Genomic DNA, 27,581 nt, shown 5'->3' with positions numbered 1-27,581 from the left:
CACTGGAGACACACACACACACACACACACACACACACACACACACACACACACTCACACACACACACACACACACACACACACACACACACACACACACACTTGGGGGCGGGCCCACCTGTCACTTTTTGTGCATACTAATGTGATTGAAACAGCATTTTTTTAATTTAATTTTTTTTTTTTTTTCTAATTTGTTTATTATACACCATAAGGCACAACAGTGTGGGCTTTTCACACCTGTGAATACACATCACCCCCCTCCTATCGACGGATCTCACACCTACTTGGGATCTCACATCTCGAACAAAGGGAGGCGGGACTTAGCTCATTTGCATAATTGGGGGAGGTGTGACCAGTCACTTTTGTATGCATACTAATGAGACGAATGCGGCATCATTATTACTACTCTAGTCTTATCAGTAAAGTCTCTGAGAGGGAATTACAGCCTGTCTCTACGGCCTCTCTTGTAATTCACACGACATCTTACAATATTTTGCTATTGTAGTGCCGAGAGAAGGGAGTCGGAGGCGGTGCATCGAAGGTGCAAAAGTGAACTTTATTGCGGAGCAGAAAAGGACATGTTGCCGGCCTGCAGTCCGAGTAGACAAGAGGAAGAAGCCAGGAGGGCACACAATACATATAGTTAGCAACACATACTGTATGTCCGTGCGGAAACAATACCCCTACCCCATAGTTCCGTGGTGAATTATGTCAAACAGTGATCACTACACTATCATCAAGTGTTGTTTGTTCGCTAAATATATCCATGCTTTTAACAGACGAGGCCTTTTATTTTTAAATGATTTCCTAGCCAGTAAGCTTTAAGGTAAAAAACTAAAACCAAAGAAATATTGCAGTTGCTTTTCCGATTACTGGTATCAGAAAGAAAGACGATTGAAACGAAGGTACTTCAGAATATATTAAAATAATAATATTAAACAAATGTTTTTTTTAATTGAATAGAAAACTTGAAAAATATATTAAAAAATGTAAAAAATTAAATGTCAATAAATTAATTTGTATACATTCAAATAATAAAATATATAAAGAAATGTACTTTGACAAAAAATACGACTTTTACATTTTTATTCAAATAATTACAAGAAATTGCAATATATATAATTGTAATGCTCAGATAACAGTAGAGTTCTTAAATACCAACACTCTTTAACTGAAGAAAGGGTTTAATGCAGGATGTTTACTTGCTGCATGTCTATTTCTATCTTACTGAATATAATACCTGTATGTTCACATTTCTCTGATGAGGCTGCTCATGAAGCAAGAGGAGGAGCTGCAGACAGGTGAGGGCGTTCAAGTTAAAGAATTAAGTCAAACTGCCAGATGCCATTTTACACTTCGACAGAGAGGAGGAGGACAACAGGGTGAGTGTTTACACCAGGCTCTGCTTTTAAACACATTATTTACTCTGTTAAACTGATGTCAGAACATCAATTATTGATAAAAAATCTGCATCCTAGAGTCCAATGAGACTTCTGCAAATGATGTAAAGTGTTTTCAATTATCTGGTTTCTGATTCATCTGAGTTACATAACATGTAACAGCCCAGCACAGTCAACATGTAGCGGCCTGTCTGAAGTCTGACTGATTGTTATATTTTGTGTGTCTCCATTGTTACTGGTTTATCTCTCAGACTGGAGAAGATGAGTGATTTAAAAGATGAGGAAGAGGACAGATCTTCTGTCTCCAGCTGTCTGTCTCTGAAGAGTGACCGGTCTAAAGAGTTACCTATAACCTTCAGTAATGAACCTGGACCCTCAGACACAGAGTAAGGTCGCATTCACACCTATTATTCCGCTTCTCTGGTGCACCAGACCACAGTTGGTTGCATTGTTTCATTTTTCAGAAGGTTCGGTTCTCAAACGGACTATAAACTTTAAACACAAGTCATGTGCACGGAAATGCTGTTCAACCATTGGTCGGACATTAAGGGGGTAATAATGCAAATCCCAGCAATTTCTACCTGAGCCTCCGCTATGGAGCATTGGGAGGTTATTTTCATGCTGCTGTTAATCTGGAGAGCATATCAACAGATCTAGTGGACGGCTCATATGATTATATAATCAGACGACGTGCGTTAAAAAACACTATAACTCATATACTGAGAGACGTTCTGCAGTCAGGAGGAGGTTTCACCGACGACAGGTGGCTCTGACTTTTATGTATAGTTGAAGGAGCATTTTTACTTTACACGACACCCTTCAACACTTAATTCTGCTTCACTCTTTCGATAAAGATTTTTGAAGACATCCGCGTTCTTATGACTCGTACGCTTCCTGTGTTTTGGTGCGGACCGCGTTCACACCAGCGATGAACCGCTCCAGAGTTCACTTGAAAGCGGTCCGAGACCACCTCTTCTAGGCGGACCTGAGTCCGGTTGTTTAGTTCACATCAGTGGTCTCAGACTGCGTTCACACCGACCCAAACGAACCGCACCAAGCGGCTAAACGCACCAGGGTTATTTTCTTTAATGATCACAGTAAAGCAACTCGGTAGAGTACAGTAACAAAGTTCAATTGAACTCTTGCTCCATCCATCAATGATAGTAAATAATAGTGAAGATACGACTTTGTAAAACATTTCAAACATGAATTGTAACAGCAGAAACCCACAAGCATGACTCAAACACTCTAAACATGTTTAATCAGGTGAACAGACAGAGGACAAAAGCTGCTCTTTAAATGAACTAATGATGTGTGTAAAACATGTGTTGTTTCCACAGACGGAGAGCAGAGTCTCCATTCTCTGGCTGTCTGTCTCTGAAGAGTGACTTTTCCAAAGAGACCCCTCCATACTTCAGTAATGAACCTGGACCCTCAGACACAGAGTAAGAGTCTGTTTCTACTGTAAACTGACCTGAAGAGGATTCAGTGTTAATGTTTCCTGATAATCTAACCTGTTCTTTATTAACTACATGAGCGCAGTTCAGTAATAATCACAGTTGTTTAGAGCAAAGAAACACATTTAAAGTCAGTAAAGAAGCAAAGCAGATTACAGTAAAAGTCAAATACAGTTAAAACGCAGCACAGTAAAGAAACACAGTGACCATCATTTGTTTTCACATTGCAATGAACCTTAAGGATGATGATGAAGTGTACTGGATAAATTTGGTAAGCCCAAATGTGTAGTGCGGGTAAACAAGCGGCTGACATGGGTTTTCTCTGGAGGGTGGCTGGCATCTCCCTTAGGGATAAGGTGAGAAGTTAGCTGATCCGGGAGGGTGACTATAGCTTATCCTTCGTGTAGAAAAGAGCCAATTGAAGAGGTTCGGGCAGTAGGGAAGCCACCTGACCGACTCCCTATGGAGGTGTTCAGCTAGCAGGAGACCAAGGGACAGTTCCAGGACCTGGTGGAGCGATTTAACTCCAAACTGGCTTGGGAACTTAACTTTGAATAAGCGGCGGAAAAAGCATTAAAACCTTTTAATAATATCAAACCAGAACTTGCCTCCTTATTGTACCATTGGTTAAAATCGTCCACGACTAATGTAAAGTGCTATAAAGGATGTGTTTATCTCCACAGAGAGAAGAGGAAACGTCCTGTTCCTGTGGAGGAGCAGCTGTCCAGCTGTGCTCTGTGTCAGGACGTCCTGAAGGATCCAGTCTCTACCAGCTGTGGACACTGGATCTGCAGAAAGTGCATCACCTCATGCTGGGAGCAGAAACCTCCACCAGGAGACCCCTCCTGTCCCCAGTGTGGAGAAAGATGCAGTATTATACAAAGTAAGTCTTGTAGTGCCGAGAGACGGGAGTCGGAGGCGGGGTATCAAAGGTACAAGCTAGACTTTTATTTAGCATGAGAACAACATAAACAGCTTCAAGCCCGGGAAGCGAAGACCGGCGGAAACAGGAAGTCCGGTTAACTAAAATATCCGTGCGGAACAATACCCCAACCCATGGATCCTTGGGTGAATAATGTCAATCACCACACAAGCCCCCCCAGAATTGACCCATAGTCAAAATCCTCGTGCCTGGGAGGAAGTACCACCCGACCCCGGCGCGTACGGACCACAGGGGCCGAGGAGGGCGGGGCTGCAGGCGGGGGCAGGGGCGCCAACGAGGCCGAGGGCATCCCCACAGGGGCCAGGGGGCAGGACATGGGAGGGCGGTCAGAGGAGAGGTCAGACGGGGTCCCGAAGCGCGCCACCCACGTGCCGATGAAAGCGCGGGCGACGTCGGAAGCTGACATCGAGGTGAGGGGAACGGCCTCGGGCCAGCGGGTTGTCCTGTCCACCATCGTAAACGGGTAGGTGAAACCATGAGAGGGGGGAAGCGGACCTACAAGGTCGACAATGGCATGGTCAAAACTCCTCTCAGGAACCGCAAAAAGTTCAAAAGGGGCCCTAGTATGGCGGTGGACCTTAGCCCGTTGACAGGCCACACATGAGTCGACCCAGGACCTCACGTCCTTCTTAAGCCCCAGCCACACCAACTTCTGCGACACCAACTTCACGGACGGCTTCCTACCGGGGTGGGAAAGATTGTGAACCGCCTCAAAAACGGGTCGGCGCCAGTCCGCAGGGACTAGCGGTCAAGGCTGGCCTGTGGAGATGTCACACCACCGACCGTGACCTCCTCCAGTCGTAAGCCCGTGACCGCTCTGGAGAGGCAGTCCGCGACCACTTTAGCCTTGCCAGCGATGTTTCGTATGTCCGTGGTGTACTCGGAGATGTACGAAAGCTGGCGTTGCTGTCGGGCAGAACACGGCTCAATCACCTTGGACATGCAGAAAGTAAGAGGCTTGTGATCCACGAAACGCCGCAAACTCCCGGCATTCCAGCAGGAAATGGAAGTGGCAAACCTCCAAATAGAGACCAAGGAGTTCCCTGTCGAAAGCGCTGTACTTGAGCTCCCTGGGAGTCAACTGGTGGCTGAAAAAGGCGAGCGGCTGCCAGGTGCCGTCGACCCATTGCTCATGCACCGCGCACACAGCGTAGTTAGACACGTCAGTGGTGATAGCGATGGGGGTGACGTGTGTGACGGGTGAGCCAACATGGCTGGCTTCGCTCAGGGCGGCTTTGGTGGCATCCAAAACGGCCTCCCTTTCAGCCGTCCAGTCTATGGCCTCGCCGGGGGACTTGTCTTCGAGGGCCTCGTACAGCGGGCGCATGGCGGATGAACCGGTGATAAAACGTGACCATCCCGAGGAACTCTCGGAGCGCTCGAGCTGTAGGAGGTCGTGGAAAGGCGGACACAGCCTCCATTCTTGCTGATGAGATGCCCGAAGAAATGGATGGAGGACAACCCGAACTGACACTTTGCCGGGTTGAGAATCAGGCCGTGTTGGTTGAGCCTCGTGAAAAGGACACGGAGATGTGCCTGGTGCTCTTCGGAGGAGGAGCGACCAGGATGTCGTCTAAATAGACGAAGATGAATGGCATGTCTCTGAGCGCTGAATCCATCAGCCGCTGAAACACTGAGCTGCGTTCTTAAGTCCAAACGGCATACGCAGGAACTCGAAAAGCCCGAACGGCGTAATCACCGCAGTTTTGTGGACGTCCGAGGGGGGCACCGGAAGCCCCGCACCAGATTCACCTTGGAGAAGATCAACTTGCCCGCCAGGTGTGCAGAGAAGTCCTGGATGTGAGAGACCGGGTAGTGGTCTGGCGTAGTTTCCCGTTGCCTTGTAGGTGCAGGGGGAAGGCATATCCTCGCTTTCGCCCCGAAGCATGCATGGTAAAAACACAGGCCAGGGCTGGAGTCGCTGACGTCGGCTCCGGAGCTTCTGCTAGGTGGCATGCCTCTACCAGGGAAGGTGCCTCTGCGTGTCGGGGCTAGCCCCTCAGGGGCAAAATGCTGGGTGGCCATGAAGAACCGGTCAGCTTCTTCGGTTAAAGCGCGGGGCTCAGTGATAGCCATGTTAGCGAGCGCCGTCTGAACATGCGGCCGCATGTGACGAAGAAACAGTTCTATGAACAAAAAAATGGGTTCTTCCGTACCCAGCAGGCTGAGCATCATTTTCAGGGAATAAACGGTAACGGTGAAAGAACTAGTTAGAAAGAGAAAGGTGCTGGCAGGGAGAGGACGCTGGCGCTTGTATGTTCGCCGCTTCTCCTACGCCTCAGAGTTTTTATTTGCTTTTAAGCTATTTTATCTGCTTTTAAGCTATAGTTACATGGCTAAACTTTTAGTCTGTTTTACAAGTGCTTTTATATCTTAAACCTCGTGATCATTGACGGTTTTGGACCCGACGGCTGTCGGGACGCACCTGTTGTACCGCCCAAACTCACCTGCTGTATCGCCCAAACTCGCTGACTATCTCCGGCTGACTTCTTGCCTCTCTCCCGCTACTACTGTGATAGCAGGCGGACTCCCAAGCCTCTGTTTCTTTCCCGGACATGAGGTATACCAACGGGATAGCCTTCTAGCTGTCTCGTTGCTGTTAGCCCTCGCTGCTAAACACCGCTACCAAACTTCTTCGGCGCCCGACCTGTTGCTATGTTGAAGTTTTCCATTCCCCAAATCCTGAGTCTCAACCACTCCAACGCTCCAACCTGCACCTCAGTCATTAAACAACTTGGACTTCTTCGTCGGCACCACTATATCCACCGAAGCCAAAGAAGAAGACAAATTGTATATTCCCAGCACGGAGATGCAGAAATTCCATCCATCCACTCTGTCTGCCGTCGTGTCGCACATCTGACGCGTCATCAGAGCCTGGTTACAGCGGGGTCAAATCGCGCCAGAAACATCGCGAGACCGCTGCATGAATACACGGAGAGCATCGCGAGACCACCACACACGAAGGAGTCTGGAAAACGTGGAGTGGATTACAGCCTACTCCGGCCCCTACAGAGATTCACCACATCTTCTAAAGCCAAAATAGAACTTTTGAATACACAATCTCTCAGCAATAAAGCATCCTTCATTCAAGACCACATCACTAATGAGAAATTGGACTTCATGTGCCTCACGGAAACCTGGCATCAGCCAGAGGTTTACTCCACACTCAATGAAGCCTGCCCTCCTGGCTACAGCTACTTGGAGAAAGCCCGCAACACTGGTCGTGGTGGAGGCCTAGCTGTTATCTACCGAAAGGAATTGGAACTGTCACTCCTGCCCCTGCCTGTATTGTCCTCTTTTGAATGCCTTGCATTTAAATGTAAACCCCCCTTCGCTCTGACAATACTTCTGATCTACCGGCCACCCAAACCCAATTCTGCTTTCATTCCAGAGATACAAGACCTTCTCACTACGCTATGCACATCCTCTGCCAATATTATCATACTTGGAGATTTGAATATTCACGTCGACTCCCCCTCCTGCCATTTTGCCACGGAGTTTCTGCTGCTCCTGGACTGTCTCAATCTCACACAGCATGTTGATGTCCCCACACACGCCAAGGGCCATACGCTGGACCTGGTCATCACAAACTCCGCCCCCATCAGCAATCTGCTAGTGTATGACCTGGGGGTGTCTGACCACAAGACCATCTCTTTGGAGCTGTTTTTCCAGTCTCCACTCAGCAAGCCCAAACGCCAAATCCGCTTCAGGAACCTGAGGATCATCAACCCGGACATCATGACCCTGGACCTCCAGCATATTTCCTCCGCCAACTTCTCATCAGTAAATGAGTCAGTGGCATATTACAACCAGTCCCTTAACAGTCTCCTTGATCTACACGCCCCCCTCAAAACCAGGATGGTCACCTTCTCGCGCTCAGCCCCATGGTACACCGGCGAGCTGCGGAGAATGAAGACAGCTGGGCGTGTCCTTGAGCGGCGGCTCAAGGCCTCAGGACTCATTGTTCACCTGTTAGCCTATCGTGAACACCAGAAGGCCTACGCACAGTCCCTCAGAGATGCACGATCCCAGTACTACTCCATCATCATCAACAACAGTACTGGAAACTCCAAGCAACTCTTCTCCACAATAAACCACCTCCTCAAACCCCAAAGTCCTCTACACTCCGACTCCACTGAGAAGCAGTGTAGAAACTTCTCCGCCTTCTTCAAAAATAAAGTTGACACCATCCGCTCCATCCTCTCTAGCCCCTCTGCACCTCCAGTTCCAACTGCTGACCCACAGCCTGGGACAACCCAGCCTCTTTGCTGTTTCACGGTCATCTCTCAGCAAGAGGTTGAGGGCATCGTTAGGAGGATGAAGCCCTCCACCTGTGTCCTGGACCCCCTTCCGTCAGCTCTGGTGAAATCGTACATCTGCACCCTGAGCCCCATGATCACTAAGATCGCAAACCTCTCTCTCCAGTCTGGCCATGTCCCCTCTGCCCTAAAAACCGCTGTCATCAAACCTAGTCTTAAAAAACCTTCCCTTGACCCGGGAATCCTGGCCAACTATAGACCCATTTCCAACCTTCCATTTCTGTCAAAGGTGCTGGAAAAAATAGTTGCTGCTCAGCTCCAGGACCACCTAAACTCCAACAACCTATTTGAGAAGTTCCAGTCTGGTTTCCGCTCAGGCCACAGCACAGAAACTGCCCTGGTCAGGGTCACCAACGACCTGCTGATGACGGCTGATGCTGGCTCTCCCTCTCTCCTCATCCTCCTTGATCTCACTGCAGCTTTCGACACCGTCGATCACGGCATCCTCCTCCATCGTCTGCACTCCACCATCGGACTCTCTGACTCTCCCCTTGACTGGTTCACATCATACCTCACCGGGAGAACAGAGTACGTCTCCTTGGGTGAGGCAGAGTCGGGTACCCACAACGTCACCTGTGGTGTCCTTCAAGGATCAGTACTCGGCCCCACCCTTTTCACACTCTATATGCTCCCCCTTGGCTCTATCATCAGCCGACATGGAGTATCATTCCATTGTTACGCTGATGACACCCAATTGTACCTCAGGATCAACCCTACCTCCTCTGCAGCCCTGCCTTCACCCACACTCACTACCTGCCTGGAGGAGATACAGGCGTGGATGAAGCTAAACTTCCTGAAACTCAACAGCTCCAAGACCGAAGCCATTATAGTTGGCACCCCACATCAGGTTCGGTCATCCACCATCACGACCATCACCTTCTCCGGCCAGGACATTACCCTCTCCTCAACAGTCACCAACTTGGGTGTGAAAATGGACGCCCATCTGACCTTTGAGGCCCACATTAAACAGCTGTGCAAAAACTCCTTCTATCACCTCAGGAACATCGCCAAACTCCGCCCCTCACTCACTCTGTTTGACGCGGAAAAGCTAGTCCACGCCTTTGTCTCCTCAAGGCTGGACTACTGCAATGCACTCCTCATCGGGATCCCTAAGAAAAGCATCCAGAGGCTCCAGTACATCCAGAACAGCGCTGCTAGGATCCTGATGAGGGTGCGCAAATATGATCATATCACCCCCATCCTGAAATCACTACACTGGCTCCCCGTGGAATTGAGGATCGAATTCAAGGTCTCCGTCCTCACACACCAGTGTATCTATGGAACAGCCCCTCCATACCTCAAGGAACTCCTCACCCCCCTTACCTCCGTGCGGACCACCTGCTCCAGCAACTCAAACCTCCTCAAACCCCCGAGGACTAAGCTCCGTACCATGGGAGACCGGGCCTTCTGCTCGGCTGCCCCCAGTCTGTGGAACCCTCTCCCCGACCACATGAGAGCATCACAGACCGTGGAGGTTTTTAAAAAAGGCCTCAAAACCCACCTCTTCAATAGCGCCTTTCCCTAGACCTTTTATTTATTTATTATCACCCTTTTATCTTATTTTATTCATTTTACTTATTTATTTTTATTTATTGCTTTTTATTCTTTTTACGATGTTAGCACTTCGGGATTTGAATGCAAATATGAAGTGCTTTATAAATTAAAGCCATTATTATTATTATTATTATTCATGTGGTCGGAAGACTTGCTGTCTCCCAGGCTATGAATAGCGAGCAGGCGCCGGGCCCGTTCCGACCGTGACAGCTCGAAAGTCTTTAGCAGGAAAAACTTGAACGCAGCATATTTATCCTGGGCAGGAGGAGATGTAATAAAGCCCACCGTCCGGGTTGCAGTGGAGCTTCCCAGTGCCGAAACGACGTGAAAATAGCGTGCTGCGTCATCAGTTACTCCGCGGAGGGCGAACTGAGCCTCGGCCTGAGCGAACCATGCAGCCGCAGATGTCTCCCAAAACTCTGGCAGTTTGAAAATAACAGCGTTATTTGCCATGCTTGGTTCAGTCTCGGATCCTTCTACGAGACTTACGTCGGGGTCACCAATGTAGTGCCGAGAGACAGGAGTCGGAGGCGGGGTATCAAAGATACAAGCTAGACTTTTAATTAGCATCAGAACAACATATAAACAGCTTCAAGCCCAGGAAGCGAAGACCGGCGGAATCAGGAAGTCCGGTTAACTAAAATGTCCGTGCGGAACAGTACCCCAACCCAGTGTTCGAATTACCCATTTGCTTTCGGGGGAGCCCTTTTTTTTTTGTGCACATCCTGCTACTAAATATGTCACACGCACGCTCTGTTGACTGGCGCAGCAGCGCGGATGCGATTATCCCTAACCCTATAAAAACACTCTGATACTACTACAGACGGTATTACTGCCAAAGCACAATAACATTTCAGAGAGAATAAATAACAGCATGAGGCTACCGTTTCAAAACCAAGTGATAGCCATTAGCCAACATTTATTTAATTGCAACAAACAAAACAAAGCAACGAGATCAGCTGCTGTTGGGGACACATGGCAACGTTTTTCAGATTTGTATAGGCTATATAACATAGGCACGGCGGCCTCAGAATTTAAATGAGTTGAAATTAATCTAAGAAAAATAATGAGACTAGCTATCCAAAACGAATGAGTTATTATTGAGCAACAACAATGAATGGAAATGTTAATACTACACTACACCACACATGTGGGCCTAATCCAAAAGGAATTCAAACTTCCACGTAATTCAAAACTTTATTTTATTTGTATTTTGTATGTGTGCATGACATGTGTGTCATAGCCTCTTTTTTTCAACAGAAGGGGAAGGAACGGGCTTCTTTAGGACCAGCCTGGAATAGGCCATACTCAGAGTGAACAGCTTTGTCCCTATCACTTCCTGACTGTCTCTTCACTTCTTCCCTGTCACTCCGCTGTGGGTGGATTGCTGCAATGGAGGGAAAACGGACAAGAAGTTACAAACATGCAAGCAGGCTATGAAACCAAAGTGTGTGTGTGTGTGTGTGTGTGTGTGTGTGTGTGTGTGTGTGTGTGTGTGTGTGTGTGTGTGTGTGTGTGTGTGTGTGTGTGTGTGTGTGTGTGTGTGTGTGTGTGTGTGTGTGTGTGTGTGTGTGTGTGTGTGTGTGTGTGTGTGTGTGTGTCAGTGTTGTAGTCAAGTCATCAATTCACGAGTCCAAGTCACTCTTGAGTCACCACTCTTCGAGTCCGAGTCCCAGTCCGAGTCACCTAGGGAGAGTCGTAGTCGAGTCCGAGTCCAAGTCCGAGTCACCCAAGGAGTGTCCGAGTCGAGTCCAAGTCTGAGTCACCATTACCTGTGTTCGAGTCCGAGTCCAAGTCCGAGTCACCCAAGGAGTGTCCAAGGAGTGTCCAAGTCCAAGTCATCATTACCTGTGTTCGAGTCCGAGTCCAAGTCTGAGTCACCTAAGAAGAGTCCAAGTCAAGTCCGAGTCACAAGTCTTCATGTATTAATCTTCGTGGATATATGTGTTGAAATGTAGCTGCTCCTCTACATTGCTTTTATCCTGCCATGTTATACTAATCTGTCTATTGAACTGCTTTGAAGCGAGTTTGGCTACAATGATTGTAATAGGTGCTATTGTGGTGCCGAGAGATGGGAGTCGGAGGCGGGGTATCGAAGCTACAAGCTAGACTTTTATTTAGCATTGGAACACACATGTAAACAACTTCATGGACGGGAAGCGAAGAACGGCGGAAACAGGAAGTCCGGCTCACTAAAATGTCCGTGCGGAACAATACCCCAACCCATAGATCCGTGGGTGAATAATGTCAATCACCACACTATACAAATATAAAGCTTATTAATAATATTAATATTATTATTATTGTATATAAATAAACTATATTTAAAATGAGTTACCTTTTAGAGAAGTGATTATATTTGCATGCCAATATTTTCCTATGGTAAAGTTTTTGTTTTGCACTTTTATTTTGATAGTAATAAGATCGGGACTCTTATTTTGAAGGAACTTTTACCGATTTAGCCCCAGGAAGCACATGGCTACTTAGCATGCAAAAGGACGTCATTCTGCATCTTAAAGAGCCTGTGACACGATTTTCCCCCATCATCCAAACCCATCAATTTGAGTAAATATTGTCCCCTTGAAAACCGTTACTGAACTGATTTTGGATATTTGTACTTTGATAACCATTAATCTGCCCTTCAATGTTGACCATTTCCTGGATCTTCTCGGGGATTCTTCAAGTCCCGCCAAATTATGGGTGACGTCATTGCGGGCACAGCGCTCCAGCTGCACCGTTCAGGATCCCAGCATCTGCATGTAAACGCACGATGGCGCACACAGCAGCAAGCTCAGACAGCGATGACAGTTTAATTTTGAACGTGTTTGAGAGCTCATATGAGGCTGAAGGATCGGTTTATTTTGTATCTGTTAGAAGTTTAGGAATTAGGTGCGTCAATATGGGCGATCATACGGTCATGTAGCCAGTGGTGGACAGGGACAAAAACCTGCCCGGGACTCTCGACCGGCCCACTTCGGTACAACTAGTAAATTGTCAACGGGGGGAGTGGGGGATGTGCTAGTGACTTATCCGACCGGCCCACTTCGGTACCGGCCCATCGGGATTCCTCCCGATGGCCAGTCCGCCACTGCACCCAGCCCAGCCCACGTAAACTGTCAACGGGGGGAGCCTCGCTGCGGGCAAACGGTGGACCTAGTGTCCCGATCGGAGTGGGAATAATAATAATAATAATAATAATAATAATAATAATAATAATAATAATAATAATAATAATCCGTGCATTTTATCCATTAATTTCCCAACATTGTGGTAAAAAAAAAAAAACACGTTTAATCCATGTTGGTGTACTACTACAACCAGTGGTGTAGTGGGGATGTTTTTACTGGGTGGACGGGGTGGTGGGTGGACGGGAGACACTATGGACGCGCTCGTGAACTGTCAACGGGGGGGGGGCTTGGGGACCTCTGTGTCGCCTGTCAGCGCAACTTACATGATGCCGTTTAGACAATATAATAATAAAGGGCGGTGCCGGCTGTCAGCGAACCGATCCGGCCTTTCTGCGCGACTATCACTCAAATGCGGGACATAGTCTCAATGTGTGGGACGCGGGACAAATAATAAAAATGCTGTGTGTGCAGTCCCGCACAGTGCGGGACACCTGGTCACCGTACACACACAGTTCTGCCCCTCACACACACACGCTTCAAATCAAGTTGCATAAATGCTTGAGCTACGTTTTTATTATAATTACTGTGAAATCTGCCTATTATGTTTTCGTCATTATTACAACAAACACACACTTGCAACTGATAACACTGGCAATGATTTTAGATGTATTAGACTATTAAAAAAAGAAATCATGCTTCAAATAAGTGGGGGTACGGCGTATCCCCGCGTCCAACGCCCACTACACCACTGACTGCAACTACAAAAAGCTAAGGTTTGTTTTCTCATCAGGAAATGCAGACCGGCTCAAACAAAAGATTTTTAAATCATCATCCTCACGATCATTTAATGTGTCATATGTTCGCCGAATTGACATGAAAGCACTAATAAATGTAGTTTCATCCACTTGAGTTTACAAAAATAATCGATTTGTTTTTATATCACATATCCGACGGGAGGAAATTCAGCAGCTCTCACTACCGATTTTTAATCCTAATTTAATCATCATCTTCACCACGATCATTTATGTTTATGTTCGCCGAAATGACATGAAAGCACTGACAAATATGAATATACTGTAGTCAACTTCATTAAAACGTTATTAACGTGCCTAAACTCAGTAATTCACCATTTCTACGCATGACAACACACTTTGTCCGTGTTTGGCTCTCTCGCCGCACAGTGAAGCGTTCCCGCATTGACGTCACTTCCGGCTTCCCCCAAAACCTCAAAATGAGTCGAAGGAATTTTCCCGCGATGTTCGAAATTATTGATATTTATCGGAACGGTATCGCTTTTTCTTTTTTAAACTGACGGTTCGAGATTACTAGTAGCCCACTATTTCATTGCACAACAGTTGTTGTGTTCGTGTCACAGGCTCTTTAAGTAGCCATGTACTTTCGTGTTATCGGCTGAATATTTATTTATTGATTAGATCACGTTACTCTGATGATAGTGTTCAAGACAGCTATTATGTCTGAACTCGATCTTTAGAGTAATGTGTTACGGAGCCTTCTCTTCAATATTGTTTCCACATAATGAGCATGTTGCGCTGCTCTTTTCCAATGTGGAAGCAGAATGTGTGAAAGCATACAGCAGGATGCGGGGTGTGTCTCTAGACATCTCTAGACTGGAATAGCGGGGCCCAGTACTGAACTCGCCTCGCAGGTGCACACGCCAGGACAGAGGACATCAGACTCCAGAGAAAACTTGCTTGAGTCCAAGTCTGAGTCATCATTACCTGTGTTCGAGTCCGAGTCCAAGTCCGAGTCACCCATGGAGTGCCCGAGTCGAGTCCGAGTCCAAGTCATCATTATCTGTGTTCGAGTCCAAGTCATCGTGCACGAGAATTCACGAGTCCAAGTCCGAGTCGCCTCAATCAGTGCGCGAGTCCGAGTCGAGTCACGAGTCCCGAAAATCGGCACTCGAGTCCGATTCCAGGACTCGAGTACTCCATCTCTGGTGTGTGTGTGTGTGTGTGTGTGTGTGTGTGTGTGTGTGTGTGTGTGTGTGTGTGTGTGTGTGAGTGTGTGTGTGTGTGTGTGCGTGTGTGCGTGTGTGTGTGTGTGTGTGTGTGTGTGTGTGTGTGTGTGTGTGTGTGTGTGTGTGTGTGTGTGTGTGTGTGTGTGTGGTGCTGAAAGAGCAATGCCGAGCCTATAGATTGATTAGACTACGCAAGTCAATCAGTCTGATAAAAACCTAATAAATCACACAACCAAAAAGTATATCAACAGTAGGACTGGGGCCAGTCCAAACAAACACAAAGCTCAAACAGTCAAATTGACTCTCTTACCTTACTGTAAAAGCGACCACAGGGACCTGGGCGGCTTCTTCTTGGCTTTCGGTCCCGGAACCCAGGATGTGGAGGGTTTGTGGCCAGCTTTGATCCAAGACCGTACAAATGGCTGAGGGTTGAATTGCTCCAGGGGGGGGCCATTGATGTCTACAAAGAGACGGGAGAAGAGGCTCTTTTCCCGCAACTTGTTGCGTTTGTCGGTCGAATTGACGGCAGAAAACCCCCTCTCACACTCAGCTGATGTAGGCAAAAAGGTCTTTCTCGCTGTCTGCAGTTTTTGCAGGGCTTTCCCTGGAGATTTATTCTCTAATTTGTAGTCCCAAAACTCCTCAATGGCCTCTCGGGCCGCTTCCCCCAGCACTTTTGCCAGTGCGCATGCTTCATTCTCCCCATAGAGGATCAGGGCGCTCCATTGTTCGGGCCAAAAGTGCTTGTCCAGTGGTTTTAGCATGTGGACCAGGTCCGGTTCAGGCACTCGCTTCTTCAAACTGTCTATTATAGACTGATAAAGCTGCAGACGGTTTATCTTGGGCCTGCTCTCTGAGAGCTCAACATCCTTGAACATGCCAGTAGCAATGCCTTCTTCCACTTTTTGTGTGGACTTTCCGCCACTGATTTTCATAGCTGTCAACACATCGATGGTCTGCTGAATGTAGCAACTTGCATCTACCAAAGATTTTCTCTGCGTTGAAGGTTTAGCGACAGGCTTTTAAATTCTCGAAGAAAATCCTTCATTGTTGCTAAATCAGCCAGAAATCCAGTGCTTGTGAGGAGTTTGTGCATTCCCCTGAATTTCTGTCTCCCTGTGTCACTGCGAGATGATGTGTCGTCTGTTGCTGTTTTGAATTGGCGAGCCAGTGCGGGATAATCTTTCCAGACAGCTCTCACAGTCTGAAAACTACTAGCCGCCCAACGAATAGTGAAAATGTTGCGGCAGGGAGATAAATATAGTTTTTGCCTCTTTGCAAATCTCACAACCACATTTTTTTTTTTAATGAAAAGCCATGGATACTTTTCTTTCCACTCACTCCATCTTTTCAGTGTCCAGTTAAATGGCAGGCCATGGGAATCTTCAGCGTCAGGTTCGTTAGTGTAGGTGGAACCGGCAGCTGTCGCCATTGTTGAAGCCTCTTCTGAAGCCTCTTCTGAAGCCTCTTCTGAAGCCTCTTCTGGCTCCGCATCGGCTGGCCTTTCTCTCGGTGTGGAGCTGTCAAAATCGACCCTAACTAAAAGTTGTTCGGTTGACATTTTCATTTTTAGATTCCTTTGCTTCTTTACTTGTGAAACCAAAAGGTGCGAGGCCTGGCTGTTTTCGTTTCACCATTTTCTTTATTACAAAGCCAATTTGTTGTTGTTAAACAATATCAATATGAACATTTCAAATACCGCGCCGGCGCCACCGTAACCATAACAACGTAAGTAGCGTAAAGAATGCAGCGCCCCACGTACAGATGGCAACACACAGAAATATTCACAAATGTAAAACGAATATTCAGAAACTGTAATGAACAATGACAATAATTTATTTCAAAAACTTTTATTTAAAGAAACTCAACATTTCTAATCTGTGTGACACAGATATGCAGGTTTTTTTTGGGCTCCCCCTATTTATCTCAAAGTCGGCCTTCGGGGGAGCCAAGCTCCCCCTGGCTCCCCCCCATTTCGAACACTGCCCCAACCCATAGATCCGTGGGTGAATAATGTCAATCACCACAGTCTCAACATATTTCTGCTGGTGTCTTCATTTCTGAAAAAATAATTCTTCCTGTTAATTGTTTTTGTGATTTTTAACCACTTCAATTTATCTCACTCTTCTTCTCTTTCAGCAGATAGTGGTCTGCAGGAGGTTCTAGATGAACATAGGCTCAGTCTGAGGAGGAGATGTGAATGTGTGACTGAAGGAACTGATCAAAGTGAAACCCTCCTCAACAAGATCTTCACTGAGCTCTACATCACACAAGGCCAGAGTGAAGAGGTTAATACCCAACATGAGGTGAGGCAGCTGGAGACAGCTTCCAAGAAGAAGCCCCTCCATGACACTCCAATCAAGTGCCAGGACATCTTTAAAGCCTCACCTGACCAACAGACTCTCATCAGAGCGGTCCTGACCAACGGAGTCGCTGGAGTTGGAAAGACCTTCTCAGTGCAGAAGTTCACTCTGGACTGGGCCGAGGGTTTGGGAAACCAAGATGTCAGTCTGGTGATCCCGCTCTCCTTCAGGGAGCTGAACCTGATCAAAGGTGAGCAGTACAGTCTTCTCAGGCTGCTCCATGTTTTCCATCCAACCTTACAGAAGCTCACAGCAGAGCAGCTGGCTGTCTGCAAAGTGCTGCTCATCTTTGACGGCCTGGATGAAAGCAGACTTTCTCTGGACTTCAGAAACAATGAGGTTGTGTCTGATGTCTCTCAGCAGTCCTCAGTCAACGTGCTGCTGACAAACCTCATCAGGGGGAAGCTGCTTCCCTCGGCTCTCGTCTGGATAACTTCCAGACCTGCAGCGGCCAATCAGATCCCTCCTGAGTGTGTGGACAGGGTGACAGAAGTACGAGGCTTCACTGACGCCCAGAAGGAGGAGTACTTCAGGAGGAGATGGAGTGATGAAGACCTGTCCAGCAGAATCATCTCTCACATCAAGAGCTCCAGGAGCCTCCACATCATGTGTATGATCCCTGTCTTCTGCTGGATCACTGCTGCAGTTCTGGACCACATGTTGACTACAGACCAGAGAGAAGAGCTGCCCCAGACCCTCACTGACATGTACTCACACTTCCTGCTGGTCCAGACCAAGAGGAAGAAGCAGAAGTATGAAGAGGGACATGAGACGAGTCCACAGCAGCTGAGGGAGGCTGACAGGGAGCTTCTTCTGAAGCTGGGGAGGCTGGCGTTTGAACATCTGGAGAAAGGAGACATCATGTTCTACCAAGAAGACCTGCAGCGCTGTGGTCTTGAGGTCACCGAGGCCTTGGTACACTCAGGAGTTTGTACACAGATCTTCAAAAGAGAGAGTGTGATCTTCCAGAAAACAGTCTACTGCTTTGTTCATCTGAGCATTCAGGAGTTTCTGGCTGCAGTCTACATGTTGCACTGTTACACCAACAGAGACACAGCGGTACTGAAGGACTTCCTGCAGGGAGACTGGGACGAAGACAGTGATAGCAGTGATCCGGATTACCCATCGCTGGATGTCTTCCTAAAGGGAGCCATGGATAAATCCCTCAGAAGTGAAAATGGCCACCTGGACCTGTTTGTCCGCTTTCTCCACGGCCTCTCTCTGGAGTCCAACCAGAGACTCCTAGGAGGCCTGCTGGGTCGCACAGACATCCGTCCAGGAATCATACAGAGACTTTTCAGAGGCCTGCTGGGTCGCAAAGAAATCCAGAGAGCCATCAAGAACCTGAAGAAGATGAGCAGTGATGAAATCTCTCCTGACAGGAGCATCAACATCTTCCACTGTCTGACAGAGATGAAGGACCACTCAGTACATCAGGAGATCACAAAGTTCCTGAAGTCAGATAACAGATCAAAGAGACTCTCTGAGATCCACTGCTCAGCTCTGGCCAACATGCTGCAGATGTCAGAGGAGGTTCTGGAGGAGTTGGACCTGAAGAAGTACAACACATCAGCGGAGGGAAAACGGAGACTGATTCCAGCTGTGAGGAACTGCAGAAAGGCTGAGTAAATCCAGATTTGATTAACTTCATAAATTAGTCCAGATAAGAAGTTTACGTCTTCAAATAAACACTATATCAATTCTGCTGTTTCTAATACTGTGAGAGCAAAAGGGATCCATAATGACGCACAATGTTAATCAGATGGGTCTACTGTTTTCATCAAATGCATGAAGTTCATATAATCTTCTTATGAAAAACTTTCTCTGTAATATCTATCCTGACAGACTAACTTCCTGTGGACTCTCAGAGACTCACTGTGAAGTCGTGGCCTCAGCTCTGAAGTCTGACCCCTCCCATCTGAGACATCTGGACCTGAGTATCAACAAGCTGCAGGATTCAGGAGTGAAGCTGCTGAGTTCTGGACTAAAGAGTCCAAACTGCAGACTGGAGACTCTCAGGTCAGTTCACTGACTGCAGTTCATACGGTTCTTTTTTGTCAGGGTTGAGTGAAGCAGGCAGGACCCAAATGCAGATTTCAAAGAAAAATACCTTTATTCAAAGTCCAAAATGTCAAAAACAGAACACTACCCCGAGACACAGTCAAAGACAAACAAGGAACTCACCAAGACTAGCAGAAAACACAGAACCTAAATACACACAGGACTAATCAAACAAACAAGAGAAAGGTGAGGAGGGAGGAGAAAACACAGGGGCACCAGGTGAACACAATCAGGTAATCAGGTAGGAGGGAAAACAGACAGAAAGCAACAGGCAAGACAGGGGGTGAACACTTTTCAAAATAAAACAGGAAACCAAAGACAGAAAAAGACAAGACAAAACACAACACAGACAGATCGTGACGGTACCCCCCCCTCAAGGGACGGATGCCAGACGTCCCAAAAAAGTCCAGCAGGGTGGGTAGAGGGGGACCGGAGGAGGGACACCAAACTAGGGCCAATAGGGTGGGTGGAAGGGGTCTGGAGGACGGGTTTGAGCTGACAGCCCAGGGGCACAGCGGAGGACCCAGAAGGGGTCTCGGGCGGACGGCCCGGGGGCAAGGCAGAGATCAAGGATGGGGTCTTGGGGGGACGGCCCGGGGGCAAGGCAGAGTCCATGGTGGGGCGAAGGCCTCGGCAGGAAGAGTCAGGGGGCCGGGCCCGAGGCGAGGACCGCGGCAGGAAGAGTCAGGGGGCCGGGCCCGAGGGCGAAGACCGCGGCACTCAGGGGGCCGGGCTCGAGGGCGAAGACCGCGGCTTTCAGGGGGCCGGGCTCGAGGGGGCCGGGCTCGAGGGTGAAGACCAGAGACCTCCGGAGGCCGGGCAGGACCTGGTGTCGGCCGAACAGGAACCGGACATGGTGGAACAGGCTTCGGCAGGATCCCCCACGGAAGAGGACCAGGAGTTGGCAGGACGCCCGGCCAGACAGGTGATGGCGGGGTCTCCAACGGAACAGGACAAGGGGTTGGCAGGACCCCCGGCAGAAGAGTTGTCGGCGGGACCCCCAGAGGAACAGGACATAGGATTGGCAGGACCCCCGGCAGGAGAGTAGTCGGCGGGACCTCCAACGGGACTGGACATGGAGCTGGCAGGACCCCCAGCGGAACCTCCAATGGCACAGGACATAGGGCTGGCAGGACCCCCGGCAGAAGAGTAGTCGGTGGGACCCCCAACGGGACAGGACATGGGATTGGCAGGACTCCCGGCAGGAGAGTAGTCGGCGGGACCCCCAACGGGACAGGACATAGGATTCTCAGGACCCCCAGCAGGAGAGTAGTCGGCGGGACCTCCTACGGGACTGGACATGGAGCTGGCAGGACCCCCATCGGAACCTCCAACGGAACAGGACATAGGATTGGGTTGAGTGAAGCAGGCAGGACCCAAATGCAGATTTCAAAGAAAAATACCTTTATTCCAAGGGCAAAATGTCAAAAACAGAACACTACCCCGAGACACAGTCAAAGACAAACAAGGAACTCACCAAGACTAACAGAAAATACAGAACCTAAATACACACAGGACTAATCAAACAAACAAGAGAAAGGTGAGGAGGGAGGAGAAAACACAGGGGCACCAGGTGAACACAATCGGGTAACCAGGTAGGAGGGAAAACAGAAAGAAAGCAACAGGCAAGACAGGGGGTGAACACTTTTCAAAATAAAACAGGAAACCAAAGACAGAAAAAGACAAGACAAAACACAACACAGACAGATCGTGACAATTTTTCTTTTAAAAAAATCTGCCCGAGAACAGGACTTTGTATCTGTTCATTTTGTTATGTTTTTTCAAATGGTTGAGTATCTAGCAGAATAACAAAGATCAGAGAAGGTGAATGTGTGACGGACAGTGTTCCAGCTTCCACAGACTCACACTGTGCTCCGTAAGTCGGTGAAGATGCTGTCAGTACTGATGAGCTGTGAGGGAGAGGAAGGAGTTGTTAAAGATCTGATGAGAGAAAAACTGCTGCAGAGTTTGAGCTTGGATTATCATGGATCTACATCTTTCTTCACTCTGACATCGAAACCTTCTTCAGCTCTGAACAGATTATTAAAAGTTGAAACTCACTTCATGTTTTCTTTATTCAGACTGAGTAACTGCAAGATGTCAGAGATCAGCTGTTCTGCTCTGATCTCTGCCCTGAAGTCCAACCCCTCCCATCTGAGAGATCTGGACCTGAGTAACAACCATCTGCAGGATTCAGGAGAGAAGCTGCTGAGAGATCTTCTGGAGAGTCCAGACTGCAGACTGGAGACTCTCGGGTCAGTTCACCATCTTTTACTTCTATGCTGAGATTAAGGTGAGACAACCCAGGCAAAAACATTGTTTTTCAAGCACTGGTCAATTTTGAGATGTTGTGCTATTTTGATTCATTAACATATTTTCTTTCAGGCTTTTGGAAGGAAAACATACAAAATACACATTTAGGTGTTTATTTTACTATAGTTTGTCTATTTGCGCCTGTAGATTTATCCTAAATTCACCAAAAGTTAGCCTTCTAACGTAACATAAAGTACAGACACCGCTGTGTGCACCGTGTCATCAGAGGTATCGTTAGAAAGCTCCGTCTCTCCTGCACAATCTCATCGGATCCAAATATGGTCATTTCCTTTGTATCAGCAACCAATCGTGAAAGTACAAAGGGGTCTTAAACCAAGAAACGAAATCTCATTGGCTGGTGTCAATTTCTGACAACGTGGTTTTGCTCAGATGCGTCACGTGGTGTGCTAAAACACTTCCTGTTTAGCTTTCCCCTAAAGATTTAAATCTCAAAATGGCAAAAAAACGGCGAAAAGAACGTTCACAGAAAAGACGAAAACAATTTTCACTTGCACGAAGCAAGATTATACAAAAAACAAATGACCCCGAACATGAAATACCTTCACGGAGTGCGTCGAGGGGCGCAAGCTGTCATCCAGAGAACAGGAGGGCTTAGCTAGCGCCTCACTGCAATCTTTAAAGGTCGTTTTCTCAAAATGAGTTTTTTCTCCTACTCTGAGTTTGAAATGTCCACTTCAGTAGCACATAGATACACCAAACCTTCCAGTTATATTCCTATCAATATTATGAAGGCTTTTACTAAAGTATTTTTTCATATATCATTCATAGCCTGAATTATGTACGATTTTATACCTAAAAACATGGCGAACATTTATATTTTAGGGCTGTTGACAGTATTTTCTGATTTATGGAGTAATAAAAAGAGATATCCAAAATCCCTTCTGTAAAAGCCTTGGATACTAATATGACTACAAAATGAAACAAGAATTTTGAACCTGGCATTATCCAAAATTCAGATTTCGGTTCCTGAAATGTGTTAAAATATGTGCATATTCAATGAGATAATGGATCATTTGCATATTTAAACATGCTATTTCAGAAAACTTGTAATATAAAAAACAATTGCCTTATTGTAAGTCATTAACTGGAGAAATTTCTAGCTGATATCTTTAAGTAAAAAAGATCACCCTATTCATCTCGCCTTAAGATAGATGTGTTGATTCTGAGCTGAGGACATCAGGCTGATATTACACTGATCCACACTGATATATTAATGCTATTAGGCGCTTTTACACCAAGTACTTTTCCCAAGAATAGTACCCGGAACTTTTCCCCGGAACTTTTATTTCCTGGATCTATCTAGTAAATCGCGTTCACACTGCTTTAGGTTTACTGGCAAGTCACAAACAACTTCAGGGCGTATACTGCCACCCGAAGTCCCCGGAAGTCCCGGAGTTGAGGAATGGCTTCAGTAGAAGCTGCTGAGAAGACTCCTGAGTAAATCGCCAGAAGCGCCGACACTTCCTCATCACTCCAACGCTCCCATGTTTTGTTTTGTGTTGACATAAGTTAGTCTCTCTGCAAAAACTTTTCTGAGTTTTTACGGGGCGTGGTTTGCATTTCGCCCAGCCAATCAGAAATTGGAACCTTTTCCTCCCCAGGAAAGTACCACCTCTCTAGCAGGGACCGAAAAGGGGTGAAAAGGTTCCCGAAAAAAAGTTCTTGTTCCAGATCTTTTTGGTCCCAGGAACTATCGGAACTATTCCTGGGAAAAGTTCTCCGTTGTGAAAGCGCCTATAGTCTACTTTCTTCTTCTGTGGTTTAGTTCCCTGACTGTGGCAGAGCCATGGTGATCTTTACATTTAAATATAACAAGAAAAGTCCTTCACTGCATAATTCACTCTGAACCTCTTAAACACCTGAAATTCATCTCAAAGTCTCCATCATGATTATAATAAATTATATAAAAGACAAATTAATAAATGTTTCCATTCAAACTATCAACAATAAAGATTGTATTCAGTATTTGCCTTTTCCAATATTTTTCTGAAGCTCCATGATGCTGACTGAATAGTTTAAACTTACATCATGTATTCCTTATTCAGTCTGTGGAGCTGCAGGTTGTCAGAGATCAGCTGTGCTGCTCTGGGCTCAGCTCTGAAGTCCAACCCCTCCCATCTGAGAGATCTGGACCTGAGTTACAACAATCTGCAGGATTCAGGAGTGGAGCTGCTGAGTTCTGGACTAAAGAGTCCAGACTGCAGACTGGAGACTCTCAGGTCAGTTCACTGACTGTTGTTCATATAGATTTTTTGTATTTAAAAATGTGCCTGAGCACTGGTTATTCCGTTTCAAAACCGAATAGGAAAAACAAAAAAACACAGTTTTTTAGTTTGTGTGAGTCTGTGGAAGCTGAAAAACGTTATTCTGTTTTTAAACCAAAACAGGAAAACTTATAAATCAACGTTTTTTAATCTTTGTATCTTCGGACCATTAGTTTTTCTAACCCTTCGCACTAGAAAGTATATTGTGCACACAAGATACTTTTTTGTTTTGTTCATGACCCTTTAGGGGCTCCGTAGTTACCTAATACATTTTAAAAAATGTAAATGGTAACTGATGTCCATTGTTTTAAAAACAAAACGGAAAAACAGAGAAACGGAAAACCAAAAAAACTACATTATTCTGTTTTTAAACAAAACGGGAAAACAGATAAATCAAATTTTTGTTTTTGTTTTTATGATTTACGGATAATCCAGCGAATGCTGGGAAAATGTGAAGACAAATCTTTTATACTTACAGACATGCAACAAGTAATAGTGACAAATAACTATTTTCAGTGTACTTCCATGGGCGCAGGGTTAGAAAAACAAATGGTCTGAAGATACACGGATTCAAAAACGTTGATTTATCTGTTTTCCCATTTTGGTTTAAAAACAGAATAACGTGTTTGAGCTTCCACAGACTCACACTGTGCTCCATGAGTCGGTGAAGATGCTGTCAGTACTGATGAGCTGTGAGGGAGAGGAAGGAGTTGTTAAAGATCTGATGAGAGAAAAACTGCTGCAGAGTTTGAGCGTGGATTATCATGGATCTACATCTTTCTTGACTCTGACATCGAAACCTTCTTCAGCTCTGAACAGATTATTAAACTTTGAAATGTACATCATGTATTCTTTATTCAGAATGAGTAACTGCAGGTTGTCAGAGATCAGCTGTGCTGCTCTGATCTCAGCTCTGAAGTCCAACCCCTCCCATCTGAGAGATCTGGACCTGAGTCTCAACGCTCTGCAGGATTCAGGAGAGAAGCTGCTGAGAGATCTTCTGGAGAGTCCAGACTGCAGACTGGAGACTCTCAGGTCAGTGAGGGGTCGACTCTCTGCTGGTTCAGCAGTATTGTGTTGGGGGTTTGATGTGTTTCACGCTGAGTAATCCCTCCAGTTCTTCCTTCCAGACGTAGCCTAGCTTAGCACACCTCATCATGCTACCCATTCACTGCAATTTCTTATTTATTTTTTTTCGTTATTCCACCAACATTGTAATGTGAGCTTAAAATGCAAATTCACATTTTTTGTAAGTAAGCAACATCTTAATGGATATACAGGATTTTACAGAGGAGTGAGTCTGCTTAGTTCTCCTGTCATGCTTTTGTTTCTAGACTAAAGAGCAGTTATTTCCTGTTAGCTTAGAGCTGAGGCAGTCAGTCTTAGTGTTTGCAGAGAAGATATGATGGGATGTAATGCATGAGATCAGTCAGGACTCTGAAGCTGACTCAAAGAACAAACACTTATTTTAAACCTGATCCATAACTGTTTGGTTGTGTTCATCCCTACAGGATCAATGACGAGACTATCAGAGCCAAGAAACAGAAGAGATGTGAGTATTGAAACCATATCCTCCATTCATCAGACTATTCAACATTAAAGTCTGATCTTAAAATGAAAAACATGTATCTAATCCATCTTGTTTCAGCTCTCTTCAATCACTTTAGCTGCTAATGTTTCTCTCTCTTGATGTTTGATTATTATTATTCTTTCAGGAGACTCGGGTGTCAAACAGGAAGTGAAGACTGGATCAACTGACGGTATAATTTCCGTAAAGCAACAATCAATTTCACTAAAGGCTTTTCTTACAAATAAAGATGTAGAGAAGAAACATAAATATACACCGATCAGCCATAACATTATGACCACCTGCCTAATATTGTGTAGGTCCTCTTTCGCGGCCAAAACAGCCCTGACCCGTGGAGGCATGGACTCCACTCGACCTCTGAAGGAGTGCTGTGGTGTCTGGCACCAATACGTTAGCAGCAGATCCTTTCACCTCTTAAGCCCATACCCTGCTTTTCAGGTTTCAGACTCCAAAAGGCCACTAACACAGCAAAGACTATATCTTCACTTCTAAAAGGGGTAAATTAATAATCTTTTCTCTCAAAGCAAGGTTACATCTGTGAGTTGGATGTAGAAGTGTCAGAATCAATATAGATGTTTTTATTTTAAAGTAAATTCAGATGGAACATAGTAAAAACATGTAAATTCTATTGTATTACTCTTGTGTTTCTTTTAGCTAAAAATGCTTCATATTGTTAGTTAGCTGAGTTTCTTATCGTTAAAAGGGTATGGAACATTAATAGTTTCATAAATGTTAAGAAGCCCTGAGACATAGTCTCGTAAAAAAACGGTGGGGGGACCCTCGGGCTTAAGAGGTTAAAGGTGCCCTATCATGCAAAATGCACTTTTTGACGTATTTTATGCATAAATATGTGTCTGTATCTGAAAGACAGTCTCCATTCATGCTTTGAAAACAAAAACATTACAGTCGCCGTTAAAAAATAAAACGAAAGTACACAGACCTTTAGCAAAAGATGCATTTTTATTTAAGTGCACCATTATTAAGATGCTTTATCCTGGAGCTTCACCCCAGCAACAAACTGTTCTGTAGCATCAGGACAAAAACCTCCAGACTCAGTGACAGTTTCATCCCACAGGCCATAAGACTGTTAAACACCTGAACTCTGTTAAAGGTTGTGTGTTCTGAAGCTTTTTCTGCATGTAAACGGTCTGCAGAGCCTCAAAGTACACCCTGTAGTGAGTAAAACTCTAACACAGAGAAGACCTGTCTATGCTGGCCCAGAACGCCTCGTTGGACATTTCTCTTTTTCCATTTGTTTCTTCCGGTAACCGCATGACGTCATGTGGTTCCCGGGACCAAAATGGACCAATCCGCGGAGCTCCTCACACACCAGGACCTTTAGCGTAAATGTTCAACTAATTCCCATTGACTTGCATAGAGTTCCCTGGCTGGTAATAGACGAGTTGGGATGGCAGAGAGATGGTCTCCACAGACCCATCCTCACAGCGTTATAAACCTTTTTCTTACTCAATGTCAAGCCACACTTATTGTTTTTACTTCGGCTGTGAGTGTTTGTGTGTGTGTGTGTGTGTGTGTGTGTGTGTGTGTGTGTGTGTGTGTGTGTGTGTGTGTGTGTGTGTGTGTGTGTGTGTGTGTGTGTGTGTGTGTGTGTGTGTGTGCGCTCAGGATGAGTTTAGCTGTTTCTCGCTGTATCGCCGACCCGGAAACCACACCAGTAAGCCAGCTCACTGAGCAGCGAGCCTTGCAACGTCCCGACCAATCAGAGCACAGTGGGCTCACAGGGAGGGGGGGGGGGGGCAGCAGCTCCAACAAGCCGTTTAGGACAGAGAGTGAATACACATACTATACAGAGATGCTGGATGAGAAACCAATGTGAGTTTGGAACATTGAACAATGTAAATCTATTCTAGTAGACCTCAGCAATGGAATTATGATCAGTAGAAATGGCCATGACATGGGCCCTTTAAGAACATCCATAAACATGAATCTGTTATCATCTTACAATGTATTTATCTCAATAGTTATCACCGTAATAAACAGTATTTTCATCTTAGTGTACAATATTACATTTTAAATTCTGTTCTTGTTTATCATGTTCTATTTACGTTTATATAGATTTCTTGCGCGATTTTCTTTGATGTCTTTGTCGTGATTTATGTCTTAAGATTTCTATTGCCATCTGTACCCTGTAGCTTATGTGCATTTGCCAATAAAGCCTTTGAATTGAA

General features: G+C 46.1%; 1 protein-coding gene across 3 annotated transcripts; it reads left to right on the top strand.

The window, feature by feature from the left end:
* Positions 1–1,352: 1,352 nt before the first annotated feature.
* Positions 1,353–27,581, top strand: LOC307030248 (protein NLRC3-like). 3 transcript variants are annotated; one of them, XM_079666570.1, is made up of 12 exons: positions 1,353–1,382; positions 1,652–1,786; positions 2,741–2,845; positions 3,541–3,740; positions 16,922–18,770; positions 18,991–19,164; positions 21,288–21,461; positions 23,586–23,759; positions 24,666–24,839; positions 25,316–25,356; positions 25,520–25,564; positions 25,692–27,581. In XM_079666570.1, coding segments are annotated over exons 2-11 (3,018 nt in total). In that variant the 5' UTR covers positions 1,353–1,382; positions 1,652–1,661; the 3' UTR covers positions 25,522–25,564; positions 25,692–27,581. The 3 variants fall into 3 exon arrangements, with proteins under 3 accessions (XP_079522696.1, XP_079522697.1, XP_079522695.1); XM_079666571.1 differs by having other exon boundaries at positions 16,925–18,770; positions 25,520–27,581; XM_079666569.1 differs by having other exon boundaries at positions 25,520–27,581.

The sequence above is a fragment of the Notothenia rossii genome, assembly GCF_949606895.1.
Source record: "Notothenia rossii genome assembly, chromosome: 1".
NCBI classification, from domain to species: Eukaryota; Metazoa; Chordata; class Actinopteri; order Perciformes; family Nototheniidae; genus Notothenia; species Notothenia rossii.
The sequence above is the reverse complement of the archived record's forward strand: the minus strand, read 5'-3'. Positions and strand labels throughout refer to the sequence as shown.